This window comes from Drosophila subpulchrella, chromosome 2L, assembly GCF_014743375.2.
Source record: "Drosophila subpulchrella strain 33 F10 #4 breed RU33 chromosome 2L, RU_Dsub_v1.1 Primary Assembly, whole genome shotgun sequence".
Taxonomy (NCBI): Eukaryota; Metazoa; Arthropoda; class Insecta; order Diptera; family Drosophilidae; genus Drosophila; species Drosophila subpulchrella.
Window position 1 is genome coordinate 5,858,190 of NC_050610.1, and position 14,827 is coordinate 5,873,016.

The following is a 14,827-nucleotide window of genomic DNA, read 5'->3' on the forward strand; positions in this document are numbered from 1 at the left end:
TTATTTTTTCGCTCCGAAATAATGAATATCTTTAATTTTTATTGTAAGTTTAAGCATTATTTTTAAGGAATATTATTAAAATCATATTAAAAATGGATATAGTAAAAAAAACAGAACCACTATGACATTTTGCTAAGTGTTTTAAAAAAAAACGAATCAATAGCTATTGACTATCAAGTATTATTTACAGTCCCTTAAATTTTTCTTTATGATAAGGGTAACTTAAAGATTTATTGATTTATTTAATTTGTTTTAAATAATTTTTACAAGCGACATTTTCGACGTACATATTACTATATTATATTATTATTATTTTGTTTAATTATTATTATTATTATTATATTATAAGATTTAAGACACCAAAGTTATTTTAAATTTTTTATCAACCTCTTTAAAGCATTTTCCTCTGACAATACTACCATTTATCTGTAGTTTTATTTTTTTATTTATCTGTTAGTTCCACGAAAAGTGGGCTATACGTACAGAACCAACGCCCAGGAAGACCATCAACCCGTCGACCATGAAAATATCCCACTTTTAGGGCTCAACATCGCCGGTAACAGAAGGCGGTCAGTTGGCATAAGCTGGTTTTGTTTCAATCGGTCGTCGGTCGTGGTTGGCGCTACATCTAAAGTACGGATTGCGACGCTTTTCGCTCGAACGTTTTTTGCACGAGTTTTTTCCATACGTATTTGTTCATTGACAAAAACTCAAGCTGCGCTCTGTGCGTGCGTGTGTGTGCCGAGTGTGTGTGAGTGTGCATGAGCGGCCGCTTGTGTGAGTGCGGTGCTTTGTGTGCAGAATAATTTTTGCAAACATTATGTAAATGCGCAAATTAAAGTTCAATCGACGCCAGTTTTTGAGTACGAAACCAGATCGCCTTGCTTTAAGTGCCACGGAGCAACAGTTTATATTTTTTTGGGAATAAAAACACCCCAAAAACTCCCCCACACCCACCCACAAATTCTGACAGGATCGAAAACGATCCACCGGATATACCTTTACCGTTACGAAAATCGAAAATGGCCACGACAGCGGCCGCAATGGCTGCTACGAGTGTTGTTGTACTAGATCGGGGTAACAACACTACCTGTACCATCAACTTGCACGGTGAGCTGGAGAAATATAGTATAATCTAATGAAAACAACGAAAAAACCGAAACGAACCCACAATTAATCATAATTAACGAAAACAACAGTTTTTGCAGTCTTCGCCAAATTTTGGTGGCGTTATTTTTAGCGGATGATTGGCTTAGACTTTCATTCCCTGGGAGTTTCCGAAATCGAAACCCGTTTCGCCCCCTAAATTGATGTATTCGCGACCTCTGGAGGTTATCAGTGTGTTCTCGAAACAACCTTGTTTTTACCTTTCGGTGTTCTACGCGTACCAGGTAGAGCGCCTTGGGCTATCTTATCAGCCAAGATCGGGGCGGCACTTCATCGTCATATGGGGGGTATATGTATACGCTCCATTCGATCGCTGGGGGATCAGTTCGGTTCGGTTTTGGACCAGCTTAGAGCTCGGAGCTCCATTCCCAGCTCAGCCGATGGGGCTCCTACTCGCAGCACATTTCGATTAGGCGTTTTATATACGTATGGCGTTATATACGAATATACAGGCCCCTCTCTATGAGCACCTATGTGTGTTGGTACCCAGCGTACTTTCAACAATTACGACTGCCTGTGTCTGGCCTGCCCACGTTAGTTTCCAAGTCGCAGCCGTTTGAGCAACAGTCAGACAGTCAGAGACACAACAGCGTTTGGCACAGACAGCGGATCGTACACCCAAAAAAATGTCGTTTCCAAATCACAATCTAATAGATCGTTAATAAGAAGAAAGTTTTTTATAAGAGGTTCTTTACACAGGCAGAAAAAAAAGATGTTAATAGATTGAAACCTATCAACCTATAGGTTGTTTCTTATAGAAAGACTATTTAGAATAGAATCAGAATGAAACCAGTGACGGATCCAGAACATGGTTGTGGGGGGATATAAAAAAAAAATTGCTTGAGTAGGAATACAAATTTTGGAATAAAATACATTTTACATATACTATTTAACCCGAGTAGGGGCTCAATCCCCCATATCCCCCCATTCAGTAATTTTTAGGAAGAAATATTATAAAATCGAACATCTTCGTGATGATATCTGCATTCAAAGAAGATATTTTTAAAAATTTTGCTTTGTAATGAAGTAAACTCAATTTCAATCGCAAGTAAATAAAATAAAATATATTTTTTGAGAACTTTTATACATTTTAATCCAAGAGAGATTGTTTTCAGTGTATCTTATCACTCGAAATTCGAGCGATGTTAATTATTAGTTTTCGAGTGCGCTCAAACTAAAATTTACATGAAGTGTTTCCAATCATAGCAATCAAAGTATCAGAATTGTGGTTCTGGCCCGCTCTAAGCCCATCGCACATTGGGGCAAGCGGAACGAGATTTTGGGAACAGCAGCAGCTCCTCCCACGCAGCCAAGTGCTCACCCACCCATTGGCCGTAGGCCATCGTCATGCCCAGATCCATATACCCGAACCGCAACCATAACCATTCCCATATCCCAGTCTTTAACTGTACCAGAGATTCGCTGTCAGCCAGTTTACTTGCAGGCCAGTTACTTGCGATTGTGTGAGTTGGCCATGTGGGTTAGAAGTGTGTGCGTCATGTACTTGGCTTTGCCGATTGTTTTTGTGTAATTCCCACAGTTGATCCAGCTTCGAATTCATTCATTGATGCTCAAGCTCGGAAGTTACGGAAACTGCTTCAGGTTTTCCTCATCAATAAATAATTATACAAATTAAAATGATATCTAATGGAAAACTTACTATAGTAAATAAATAACCATACAAATAATAAATACAGCAGAGAATAAGAGATTGATGTAATTATAGCAAGGAATACTTATTAAGCTATCTAAAAATGCGTATATCATAAAGTGATACCTTAAAAAATTGAAACGTATTTTTTTACTCGGTTCCAATACCAATAATAATAATAATAATACACACATATCACAGAAATCACTTCTGTACCCATACATACTTTCTGCAAATACCTTTACAGATTGATGTATTTATAGCAAGGAATACTTATTAAGCTATCTAAAACTGCGTATATCATAAAGTGATACCTTACAAAATCCAAACGTTTTTTTTTAAATTCAGTTCCAATGACAATAATAATAATAATGCACACATATCACAGAAATCACTTCTGTACCCATACATACTTTCTGCAAATACCTTTACAGATTGATGTATTTATAGTTAGGAATACTTATTAAGCTATCTAAAAATGCGTATATCATAAAGAGATAACTTACAAAATCCAAACGTTTTTTTTTTTAATTCAGTTCCAATGCCAATAATATTAATAATACACACATATCACAGAAATCACTTCTGTACCCATACATACTTTCTGCAAATACCTTTTGAATGAAGCCAATTATTTGCCTACCTTCTGTTTGCAGGTGCCACAGTCGTGTCCTGGCGGGTAAACAATCAGGAGCAGTTGTTTGTCAGGTGAGTGGACCGAACTTTGTCAGCTACCAACTAGCACCCTTTAAACATCGCTCATACGCCACGTCGGCCGAACTTTAAGCCCAAACTTACGCAAGCCACGGTGGGCTGTGCGTTGGTTGGTCATGCAACCAAAAAAGTGATTCGCAAAGTTTCCAGTACACCCCGGGGGGCGGGGGGTGGCTGACAGGTTGGGCAGGAGCAGCCTTAGCCATTCTGTTTGGCGGCAAAATGTTTTTGTATGACACCCAACAAAAAACACGTCGGGACCGAGCGGGTCCAAGCGTCGAACCAGCGAACCGAACCAAAAGCGACCGAATGGCAAAAACACAAAAACACAGGGGCGGCGGGAATGGGGAGTAGGCCCCCCTCCCCCCTTCCTCCTCCCGGCGACTAGGAGCCGTTGCACTTGCACCAAGAGGAGCTGCCTCCATTGATGGCCGTTTTTTTCGCCCTGTTGCTGCCTACTCCTGTTCAGTTCAGTTCTGTGCTGTTCTGTTCTGGGCTTCCCCTACTTTCACCCTATGCCCCCCCTTTTGTGGCAAAACAATGTGCAAGTTTTTATGAATGGAGTTTTTGGCGCGGCCAGCTAGATCGATAAATCCCCACAACATGGGGAGCCCTCCACACTTGCCACAGTGGTTCGCGGCCCATCAACTTTCGGCCAATTCCCGGGTTCTTGGCCAGCTCCCACACAGGCACGAAGTGCCATTCGAGTGTGTTAGCCCCTCGTCGACGGTCCTAACTTCTTTTTTGTTTCGTCTGCTGGAAAGTTTTCGACGGTTTTTGTGGCCACCAGTCATTCGGCATTCGGAAACCCACTAAAAACTGGCAGTGGTCATGGATAAGGCGAGGAAGTGCAAAACTAAATTAATTATTTGCCTGCTTTAAGTAACTTTGTTTCGGAATAAACGGGAATAGAGAAGCTGAAGATACACTTAAAACTTTGCATATTCCAGATCCTACTTACTTATAAAGTAATGATATAGGGATTCTTTACAGTAAGTTTTCTAAACAATAGTTTTCTGTAACGCTGAGTTTCGTTTTGAGGTTTTTTTGTTTTATATATTTCTTTCTAGTGAGTTTAAACTTAATTTTAAACTGATTCGGTTAAAGAAATGCCGAGAAAATTAATATAAATACAATATAAGTTTTATAATAATATTAAAGTTAGAATAAGAACATTTAAAAAACACTTTTAGAAGAATCTAAAATGATTTACCAACAGACCATTTACCCATTACACCAGTTTACAAAAAAAAATTGATGAAATACGCACTTCAGCAAACCTTTGTTTTCCGGTAAGATACATCTCCCTGATTAAGAAAAGGGCATTTAAAATTTTTTCTATGGTACCAATTTTTTTTAAAGTGTAAAAAACGTTTTTCGCACTTTATTATTTTCTAACTTGAGTTGTGATAAACCGAATTCGGTCATTAAAGACTCATTTTACAGGTAATGGAATGCCCTCTAACTTTCTTATACACATCATTGAGTTCCATTCTTTAGTTTAGAAGCTACACTTCGTCAAAGTTGAAAAAGTTGGAAAAAATGCAAAAACGGTGGCATAAATTGCTTCTTTAAAAATACACGCCTAAAAACCGAAATTAGTTTTATGTTGTTTTCTTAAAGGCTGAACTTTAACGGAGAATATAAGCCATTGATCACGACAATCCGTTGGTAAATCAATTTTTTACAGATTTTTAAACGTATATACCCAAGTTCAGTGTTCGGGAGCAGCGGCCGTTAAACATTATTTTAAATTTTCAGTGTTGGGGAACGTAAGAATTTGGTGCAAGTTGTAGTGCATAACGTCAGTTTCCTTGCTATTTCCTTGCTAAAAATATATGAAAATGATATCCTTGTAACTGCAATCGCATACTTTTTAGCTTGCCCAGCACTAATAGCAAAGAAACTGACGTTATGCATAACTACTTGCACCAAAATCTTACGTTCCCCAACACTGAAAATTTAAAATAATGTTTAACGGCCGCTGCTCCCGAACACTGAACTTGGGTATATACGTTTAAAAATCTGTAAAAAATCGATTTACCAACGGATTGTCGTGATCAATGGCTTATATTCTCCGTTAAAGTTCAGCCTTTAAGAAAACAACATAAAACTAATTTCGGTTTTTAGGCGTGTATTTTTAAAGAAGCAATTTATGCCAGCGTTTTTGCATTTTTTCCAACTTTTTCAACTTTGACGAAGTGTAGCTTCTAAACTAAAGAATGGAACTCAATGATGTGTATAAGAAAGTTAAAGGGCATTCCATTACCTGTAAAATGAGTCTTTAATGACCGAATTCGGTTTATCACAACTCGAGTTAGAAAATAAAAAAGTGCGAAAAACGTTTTTTACACTTTAAAAAAAATTGGTACCATAGAAAAAATTTTAAATGCCCTTTTCTTAATCAGGGAGATGTATCTTACCGGAAAACAAAGGTTTGCTGAAGTGCGTATTTCATCAATTTTTTTTTGTAAACTGGTGTTACAGGCTGTTAGAAAATAAATGTTTCTTTCTAGGGAGTTTAAGCTTAATTATAAACTTATTCGGTCAAGGAAATACCGAGGCATGATAGATTTTAATGGAAATAGAATAACAATTGTATAATTAAATTAAACTTTTATAGAACACTTGTAGAAGAATTTAAGATCATTTACCAACAGACCATTAACCCATTACTGGCTGTTACAAAATAAATGTTCCGTTGATATCCCTGAGGTACTTAAATGTATTAGGCAACTATTTCAAGTACTTACAGTGATCCCACTATTTCGTCAAATCCCGAACTTAAATCTCTTAAATATTAATGACATTTGCCATGTCAAATGCGTTCCTCAGCAGAAAGCGTTTACAAATGATGCACAGAAAGTGGAGGACAAGCGGAATCAGCAGCTTAGGTAGATCCAGGGGCAGAAGGAGCTGCTTGATGGATGCGTCGGCAAATTAGCTGAGACGAAACCCAAGGCAGGTCCCAGCTCGGGGCAACGTCATCCTCAGCGACAGGAGAAAAACAAGATACAAAAAAGGGGCAAGGAGCATTTCGCCAGACACTTTTTTCTGCTAATAGCATTTCTGAATTTCTGAATGTCTGTCTCGGTCTGCAAGCGTTTTTATGGCTGGCATATTTTCGAGTAGCGTCTAACCGAATTAATCGAGCCTTTTCCCTCCAACCGTCTTGTCTTCCCCCCCAGCAAACTGGCCTCGTTCGATGGCAAGAAGGCGATACGTGGCGGGATTCCCTTTGTCTTTCGTAAGTTTGCCCAGATCCAGGAACTTTGCACCACCAGCAGCTAATGCTTTCCCACAATTACAGCTCAGTTCGGTGCTTGGTCCTTTGGACCCCAACATGGATTTGCGAGGATTACGCGGTGGCACTTGGAGAGACCCCCAGACAGGCTGCACAACGGCGATGTAGAGGCCATATTCTCGCTGATGGACAACGACTTCACGCGATCTATTTGGAACTATCAGTAGGTTTACAAATTGATTCCACATTCCATATCATGAATCTAATCTGGAAAAGTTATTGAACTTAGCAGGTACTTCCAGTACTTTAAAATCTATTATAATTGTGTGTATCCACATCTTCAAAATATATTGAATACTGTGACATATATAAAGTAAATTGGGCAGTACCAAATGCTATGGACTCTTACAATCTGTTATTACATCAGAAACATCTATTATAATTGTGTGTATCCACATCTTGAAAATATATAGAATAGTTTGACATAATTAAAGTAAATAGGGCAGTACCAATTGTTATGGACTCTTACAAACTGTTTATCACATCAGTAACAGAAATGTTCAAAATATGACCATACTAAATCCGATTCCTTTAAGGTTCCGCATCACCTACCGGCTGATCCTGCGGGAAAAGGAGCTCCACTTCCACATCGGCGTCTACAATCCCAGCAAGGAGCTGAGCTTCACCTTCAACATGCTGCTGCACACCTACCTAAAGGTGCCCGATGTCCGCCGGTGCCAGATCACGGGTCTCCAGGGCTGCCACTTCATCGACAAGACGCGGGAGAACGCGCTTTACCAGGAGGGACGCGAGGTGGTGACCGTCAACGAGTGGACCGACCGGATCTACCAGCACACGCCACAGGAGCACGTCATAACCAACGTGGTGTCCGGCCGTAAGATGAGACTGCACAAGTACAACTTTCCCGACACGGGTGAGTAAATAAGGGTTCCATAAAGAACAATCAATAGTACAATATACATACAATATTTCCTAGTCATCTGGAATCCTTGGATCGATCGATCCCGTGAGATGAGTGACTTCGGGGACGACGAGTTCCCCAACATGTTGTGCGTGGAGGCGGGCAACGTGACCTCGCCCGTGATCCTGCTGCCGGGCACCGCCTTCGAGGCCAGCCAGATCCTTCAGGTAGAGCAGTCGGTGCTGGAGTAACCCCAATCCAACCCATCCTAACACCAGTCCTCCTCCCCCCTCCCAGCAATTCAAGTGTCCCTATACTATAAACTCATCCAACTGGAAGGGCAATCTAACCGATTTCATTCAATACGACTAGAGTCACTCTTTCCATCTCCATACTCCAATTCAAATTCTTTACTTTGCATGCTATCAGATCATCATCGAGGGCAATGTTAGTCGCAAGACCAAGCGGAATCGCTAGCGTTTAAAGAATCGGAACCCGATGAGGTAAACCGATTCGCAACCATGTCAAAGCGCACTTTTCCACAGAGATCCAGGGGCAATGGATGCTCCCACAAGATGGTGATCCGCGCCAGGAGGAGCAGGAGGGAGCATCAGGATGAGGAGGAGGAGGGAGAGGCAGTGAACTGTTTGGTTGTTCCCGACTCTAATCTATTTCTTAAGTAATCTTAAATCCCTCTCTAGCAATATGTGTTGTGCAAGGAATGATAAAGGAAAGTACACTTAATAACTTCGTTTACCATCCTTAGTTTGTGCCTACTTGGAACTGGCTTAAAATCGGTCCTAGCCAGCCTAAAACAAAATGTGCATTGTGGTAATTTAATCAGGTTTTATGGAGCAGGAAGTGACGGTACCCGCATTTCCATCGAGAATCTTAGTATCTTCTTGCCAATCCCCATAGAAGTAGCATTACTTCTTTGTTACTGAAAAAGTTATCTTCGTTCATTGTGATGACCTCACTTTTTGCTTCGAAATCTTACTTATTCAGCAAAAATAGATGAACTAAACTAATGAGTAATGGGCACTACTTGCTCTGGTCAGCACCCATACGATAAACGTGTATACGATTGAATATAGATAACTTACATAACGTTTTAAACCTAATATGTGTAAAATACTAAAAGCAATTATATGTACCAATTAATTTAATAATCTGCAAATAAATGTAATTGTAACTGAGGAATAAAAGCGTTTCACTTGGGCAGTACTGTATATTGATTATTGAAAATCAGATCATTTTAATATTAGTCCCAAGCAAATATTTCGACCTCTTCAGCACCTATGATTTCATCCCACTCATTTTCGTTTTTAATGATTTCAAATGGTAAGTACTTTTGGAACAACCAATAGAGCGTCATGCTAATGTTGGACATTATACGTGCCTTTACGGTGTGTCTTCGTTTCTGAAGAGAAAATATAGTGAGGTTAAAGTATTTATGAAAGCAAGGGCAAGCTTACTTGTTCAGTTATATGAAACCCCGTGCCGGAGAAACATAGACGACAAAAGCCAAATGCTATTCCCAATAGAATATAGATCATTAAGCGAACCATTGTAAGGTTCTGTGAACTACCCTGATTCAGAACAAAAATGAGACTGAGCTAAAAACCGTAGGTCTGCGATCAACACAATTCGCTTTCCCGGTAAGAAACTTACACCTGCAGGTGTCGTACATTAAGCTTAGTTTATTTGATTTTTGTTTGTTTTATATCAGTTGCTTAGATTAGATTCTTTACATACATTTATAAATTAGGCATTTCTAGATTGATTCTAAAACGCAACGCTCTTGCAAATCGAGCCACTCCGGGGGGTCAAGACATACACGCGGAATACAGTGTTTTGACTTAGTAAGTGGTTACTCAAAGGGTGCTCTTTGAAGCTGGGACAAGAAGGGGAAGTTAGCTCACATGGCTGAGTCGTCGAGTTTTTTTAGTTTCATTTTCTGTTTTGATTTCCGCAGCTGGACGAGACTTGGTCCAGTTGCCCTATAAATATATTTATGATCGAATGATATTGCAAGGATAGTTTGGTGTACAGCGTGGCGAGTGGGTGACACAGCTTAGTCGATCTTCACAGCTCCGTAGATTCTCAGAATGAAAACGTAGGCGGCGAAGAAGCCAATCGAGCCGGTTAGCAGCCAGAAAGTCAGCACCATGAGGCCTGTGTTCAAGAATAGTGTATAAACGTAAGATACACCAAAGATTTCTAAAATTAACTTACCCGTGTAGCCCAAGTAAAGCAGCGTAGGTATAAACTCGGTTATCTCCAGCTTAGTGAAAAAGTAGAAGATGCTATAAAAAAGCACGTAGACGGCCGAGCCGCCAGACACAACAAAACTGCGCCACCACCAGCGGTAGTCCTGTAATGAAATGTAATGAATTATTAAATATTCGCTTTCTTAAAAGAACGCGAATCAATCTCACCTCCCCACACAGCTGGAAATATGTCATAACTATAGAGATCTGGGCACAGCTGACAACTAAGATGCAAAACACCAAGAAGAGAAAGCCGAACAGGTAATAGAACTGATTCTGCCAGATGGCCGTGAACACAAAGAAGAGTTCTATGAAGACGGCACCGAAGGGCAAAATGCCAGCCATCAGAGTGCTGCAATTGCAATGCGGTTGGAGTTTGATTAGCAAATTGGGATGATGTGAAAGAAGTCTGCTCACCTCAACACCGCATTCATGTACCAGTGCTGCGTAGGCACTTGCCGCGGAATCATGTTGGTGCGCACTGGGTGCTGGTAAGGCTGCTTGCGGTAGCCCAGATAGAAACCCAGGTAGACCAGGGGCACCGAGATGCCAAACCAGAGCAGCAGCAGCGAGATCATGGTGGTAAAGGGCACGGCACCGCTAGACGACTTGTCCCAGATGAAAAAGTTCAAAAAGAATCCAGTTCTGCGGGAAAATCAATAAGTTTATCTTTGTAACATGCTATTGCCTAGCTGAGCTTACCCAAAGACAATGCCCGGATAGAGGGTGGCGGTGAGGAAGGCAGCCCGCTTCCACTCGCGACCCTTCATAGTCTTGTAAAGTCGCGCTGCATAGTATCCTGCAATGGTGCCCATGAAGACGTACATAAAGATGCCCGAGGTCATAAGGGCGCCACGCGACGAAGGCGACAACATGCCCAGCATGGCGAAGAAGATGGTGATCAGTGCCATGAAGAAGATCTGAATGCCGCTGCCAATAATGGCGGAGAACAGCCTAGTATTCTTGGGCGGACGGAACACATCGCCGTGGACCAGTTTCCAGCCCGTCTCCTCCAGCGTATCCTCAATGTTGTCATCCGTATTGTAGCGAGCAATATCCCGTCGTAGGGTGCGGATCATGATCATGGTGAGGATTCCAGAGAGGAAGAAGACCACCACCAGCGAGTTGATGATGCTGAACCAATGGATCTGGACGTCGCGCATTCCAAGGTAGATGTCCCATCGCGAGGCCCAGCTCACCTTTGACTCCTTCCACTCCACGGAGTAGGTGAAGTACAGCTGCGTCTCCCCATTGGGATTGACCATCTGCGGCCGGGCGCTGTCCGGGAAATTGCACGTGTCGCCATGGAACTTGAGCTCTTTGTGACTGACCGACACCGTTTCCACCTCGAAACCAACCACTCGGTATTTATCCTTCGAGTGCATGTGGTAGGATAGGATGAACTTCAGGTGGTTGTTGATGTAGATGTTATCCCCGTCCACCTGGCCCAGCCGATAGCCGTGCTCGTAGGTCACTTCTGCGGGATTGTTGACGCTGACGATGCGCGTGGCCACCGGCAGGTTGTCCACGAGCAGGTGCACGAAGTACTCGTGCTGGATGCGCTCCGCCACCAGAGCGGAGTCCTCCTTGCTCCAGGTGAGCGGCCTGTCCTTCTGGTTGCACAGCAGGCGGCAGTTGACCTGCTGATTCATCCGCACCTCGTACGGCGTGTTGACGATCCGGTCGCCGCGCAGCACCTCGCCCAGATTCTCCGACTTGAAGATGAGTGTGCCATTCTTGGGATAGCAGAACTTCAGCGAGTAGTACTGATAGGGCAGCTGGGTGCGGCTGCTGGTCATCTTCACCGCCTTCACGTCGATCTTCTGGTCCTGGACGAACTCCACCGGCGCCACGCCGGGCACGTAGAAGCAGTCGACCACCAGGACGAGGCCCACCAGCAGGACCAGCGCCAGCCATGGCTTAGCCACAGCCCCGGACTGCAAGAGAGAGAAATGGTTACATCCTGGTCTAGAATCCTATCCTGCTTAGTAATCCAATAGCTGGCGTGTCCCTCTGCCAACTGGGGTGCTCCGTATCGTGCCACACTCACCTGCATTGTTGGACGTATTCGGGAGTACTGGAAAAGGTAACCCACTGGACCCAAGTTGACTGCAATTCCGCAGGAAACTTTATATTCGGTGTATATAATGTATAGTTTCTGCGTCTCCTGCTGGCAATTCTTCTTCTTCTCTCCGAATCTTCAGACTTTTGGTGCTGGCAAAGTCGTGGCGTTGGAACGGTCCCACCAATAATCGACTATCGATAGAGAAAGTTATCGATTAATCTAATTCGAGGCGCGAATATTCAAGCACCAGGCCAACGATAAAAAGTAATTTAAATTCATTTTTAGTTGCAAGATAGTTATTAGTTGATTAGAAATGAAAAATACATTTTAACTGAATCCTGTATATTTAAATAAGTAAATTTAATTCTCATTAAAACCCATAAGATATTCATAGATTTATATTTCAAGCAAGGTTAATTCTAGTTTTCTTTAAACTATAAAACTAGTTTAGTTGTTCCTTATGACAGTCTTGTAATCCTTTGAACGAAATTAAGCTTGAAAAGCTTTTAAAAAGCTGTAGTTTTTAACCCACTCAAGGATCAAAAAGCTTTATAAAACTACATGCAACTTGTTTACTGTAGAAATAGTATAGCAGTAAACAATTGTAGGAGAATTATGTAGTTATCAAAAGCTTTTTAAATAGTTTAAAAACGGAAATAGTTATATTATATAATATTATAAAAAAGTGGTTTTGATCAAGTTATATAACAAAAATAGACCCAATATAGACAAACTGTCCAAAATGAGGTAAAATAAAAGGTATACAAGGGTGGTCAAAAGTATTTTCACAAAAACAAAGTTAAATATACTCATAATTTGAACTTACATCTTGTTAACTTTGGCATCAATGGAAAGGTAATTTAAATGCCGTTTGAATGATACTATACATTTCTTAACCCATTCAGTACTTATTGAAAAGGACGAATTTGTGTGAAAATGTCCTTTTTGAACTTTTTTCCTCGACTTGAAAACTTAAATTTTTTGATGCAAAAAGTTTCTTCAAACAAAAATAATAGTAACTGCAAAAAGAATTTTTCAAAAATCATTTTGCTTATATGCCAAAGTTAACAAGATGTAAGTTCAAATTATGAGTATATTTAACTTTTTTTTTGTGAAAATACTTTTGACCACCCTTGTATATTAAATCAAAAATGTGTACAGACCCGCCAAAGGTCGCATTGCATTTTTAAATAAGCCCAGGCAGCAAGTCTAAACGTAAACGTTTATAAATTGATATAATAATACGCTATTTAAGTGTGACAACAAAAATACTAATTAAATCAATTTTAAAATCCCATTATCCCTGCCCACTTATGGGCAAACAAACAATTTTTTTGTTTGAGGCACCCTACGGACACTTGTAAAACACATTCGACTTTTGTGTATTTGCACAATGTTGTTATTGCTTTTATGGGCACAGAGGCAACAACAGCGTTGGCAGGATCAACAATACAATAAACATAATGCTTAAACACAGACAAATAAACATAAACATTTATGTCAATAAAATGAACTGATGCTTGACCCGCTCGGTCAGATAAAATGTCTGGCAGAGGCACCCTGCCACATAAAGATATATCTATAAAACCCCACATGTGTGCACATAAGCGAACTCACCGTCCAAAAGACTGCAGTAGTTTTGCCGGTCTGGGCTAAATGCTGATGTATCTTTTGGTCAAATGCAAAATGAAGCACAATTTGAAAGGTGTTACTAAGTCGTTTTCAAGATGAAAAGTTTCATTTATATGATAAGTTAAGTCATGTATTATAATTATATTTACCGTGCATCTTATTTAAAAATAAATAGTAATAAAAATAAATTTTTTCCCACCAGATCATTGGTATAATTCATATATTTTGTTGTTTATGTTGAACTATAAAGCATTATGTAGTATGTTTTTTTAGAATTTATTTCTTGACTGTGATAAATATAAATAATGATAATACCCAACTTTCTGCTTTGGAACCATTGGTAAAAAACATTTTAAGCTGAAACTTTCTCACTTTTTTGCCATTTTTATTAAAACGCTATTTGTTACCATTAGCACTAATTAAACTTACGGGCGGCTTTTGCATTCGTGGTGGAACTAATTGCGTTGCATTTATAAATTAATTAAATGTGGGAAAAATTATTAAGCAACTTTTATGAAATATTTGTTTTTTTGCGGCTTAAATTGGAATTTAAATGCGGTTTTCTCTTTTTTTTTAAACGAAAGCATTAACATGCTTGTTGAAACTTCACAATAAAGCTTTGCATAAATATAAGCATAGGGAAATTACAAATATTTCGTACTTCTTATAGCCCTCACCATTTATTTAAAAGTCTTTCTATTTTATCCGGTGCACAGTTGAAAGACTTTTCCCTCAGCAGAATCCATGCATAAAAAGTGTTATCAATACATATTGAATCCCGCACATTTAAAATCATGCCAGCAACCCAATGACTTTCTCCCGCCAGAGCAAACAGTTTTCATGAACTAAAAATGCAGCGCTTAATACATATATCTATGTTTATCAATAAATATTGAAATACTTATGCAACTCGGCAAATATATCATGACATTGGTCTTCCGCTCCCCAGCGTGGCATATTCTTCATTTCAACACGAGCTATATTGCATTTTTAAATATACAGGGACAAGGAGAGCAAAAAACATTTGCAGTAATAAATAAGGGAAAATAATAAATATGGTGCGCCAAAAACTTACAAATGCACACAGAATGCAGCAAATAGACAAGAAACAAAACGAATGGAAAATATTTGAAAAAGCTTTTAAGTGTTATTGATAGTTTAG

At 40.0% G+C, this 14,827-nt stretch overlaps 3 protein-coding genes across 4 annotated transcripts; 1 reads left to right on the forward strand and 2 right to left on the reverse strand.

Annotated features, from left to right (window-relative positions):
- The first annotated feature begins 611 nt into the window (after nt 1-611).
- On the forward strand, nt 612-8,463 carry LOC119547614 (glucose-6-phosphate 1-epimerase). 2 transcript variants are annotated; one of them, XM_037854537.1, is made up of 7 exons: nt 612-1,110; nt 3,475-3,526; nt 6,721-6,779; nt 6,843-6,999; nt 7,373-7,710; nt 7,774-7,925; nt 7,996-8,463. In XM_037854537.1, the coding sequence occupies exons 1-7, from the start codon at nt 1,023-1,025 to the stop codon at nt 8,068-8,070; spliced, it is 921 nt and encodes a 306-aa protein (XP_037710465.1). In that variant the 5' UTR covers nt 612-1,022; the 3' UTR covers nt 8,071-8,463. The 2 variants fall into 2 exon arrangements, with proteins under 2 accessions (XP_037710465.1, XP_037710466.1); XM_037854538.1 differs by having other exon boundaries at nt 8,128-8,463.
- A 379-nt stretch (nt 8,464-8,842) lies between these two features.
- LOC119547616 lies at nt 8,843-9,299 on the reverse strand. Its single transcript, XM_037854541.1, has 2 exons — nt 9,174-9,299; nt 8,843-9,118 (listed from the first exon to the last, which is right to left on the reverse strand). Exons 1-2 carry the CDS (start codon nt 9,264-9,266, stop codon nt 8,960-8,962), a joined length of 252 nt encoding a protein of 83 aa, XP_037710469.1. The 5' UTR covers nt 9,267-9,299; the 3' UTR covers nt 8,843-8,959.
- Nucleotides 9,300-9,378: 79 nt separating this feature from the next.
- On the reverse strand, nt 9,379-12,174 carry LOC119547611 (transmembrane 9 superfamily member 4). The gene is made up of 6 exons (XM_037854535.1): nt 12,019-12,174; nt 10,671-11,905; nt 10,386-10,613; nt 10,137-10,320; nt 9,934-10,072; nt 9,379-9,873 (listed from the first exon to the last, which is right to left on the reverse strand). Exons 1-6 carry the CDS (start codon nt 12,022-12,024, stop codon nt 9,773-9,775), a joined length of 1,893 nt encoding a protein of 630 aa, XP_037710463.1. The 5' UTR covers nt 12,025-12,174; the 3' UTR covers nt 9,379-9,772.
- Nucleotides 12,175-14,827: the final 2,653 nt, after the last annotated feature.

Coding starts and splice junctions, on each gene's coding strand:
- LOC119547611 (XM_037854535.1), bottom strand. Junction 10,614..10,670: donor TATCCGGGCATTGTCTTTGG/GTAAGCTCAGCT, acceptor ATTTTCCCGCAG/AACTGGATTCTTTTTGAACT. Junction 9,874..9,933: donor GCTTTACTTGGGCTACACGG/GTAAGTTAATTT, acceptor TCTTGAACACAG/GCCTCATGGTGCTGACTTTC.
- LOC119547616 (XM_037854541.1), bottom strand. CDS start 9,266: ATGGTTCGCTTAATGATCTATATTCTATTGGGAATAGCATTTGGCTTT. Junction 9,119..9,173: donor GGTTTCATATAACTGAACAA/GTAAGCTTGCCC, acceptor TTTTCTCTTCAG/AAACGAAGACACACCGTAAA.
- LOC119547614 (XM_037854537.1), top strand. CDS start 1,023: ATGGCCACGACAGCGGCCGCAATGGCTGCTACGAGTGTTGTTGTACTA. Junction 3,527..6,720: donor CAGGAGCAGTTGTTTGTCAG/GTGAGTGGACCG, acceptor CTTCCCCCCCAG/CAAACTGGCCTCGTTCGATG. Junction 7,926..7,995: donor AGGCCAGCCAGATCCTTCAG/GTAGAGCAGTCG, acceptor CCCCCCTCCCAG/CAATTCAAGTGTCCCTATAC.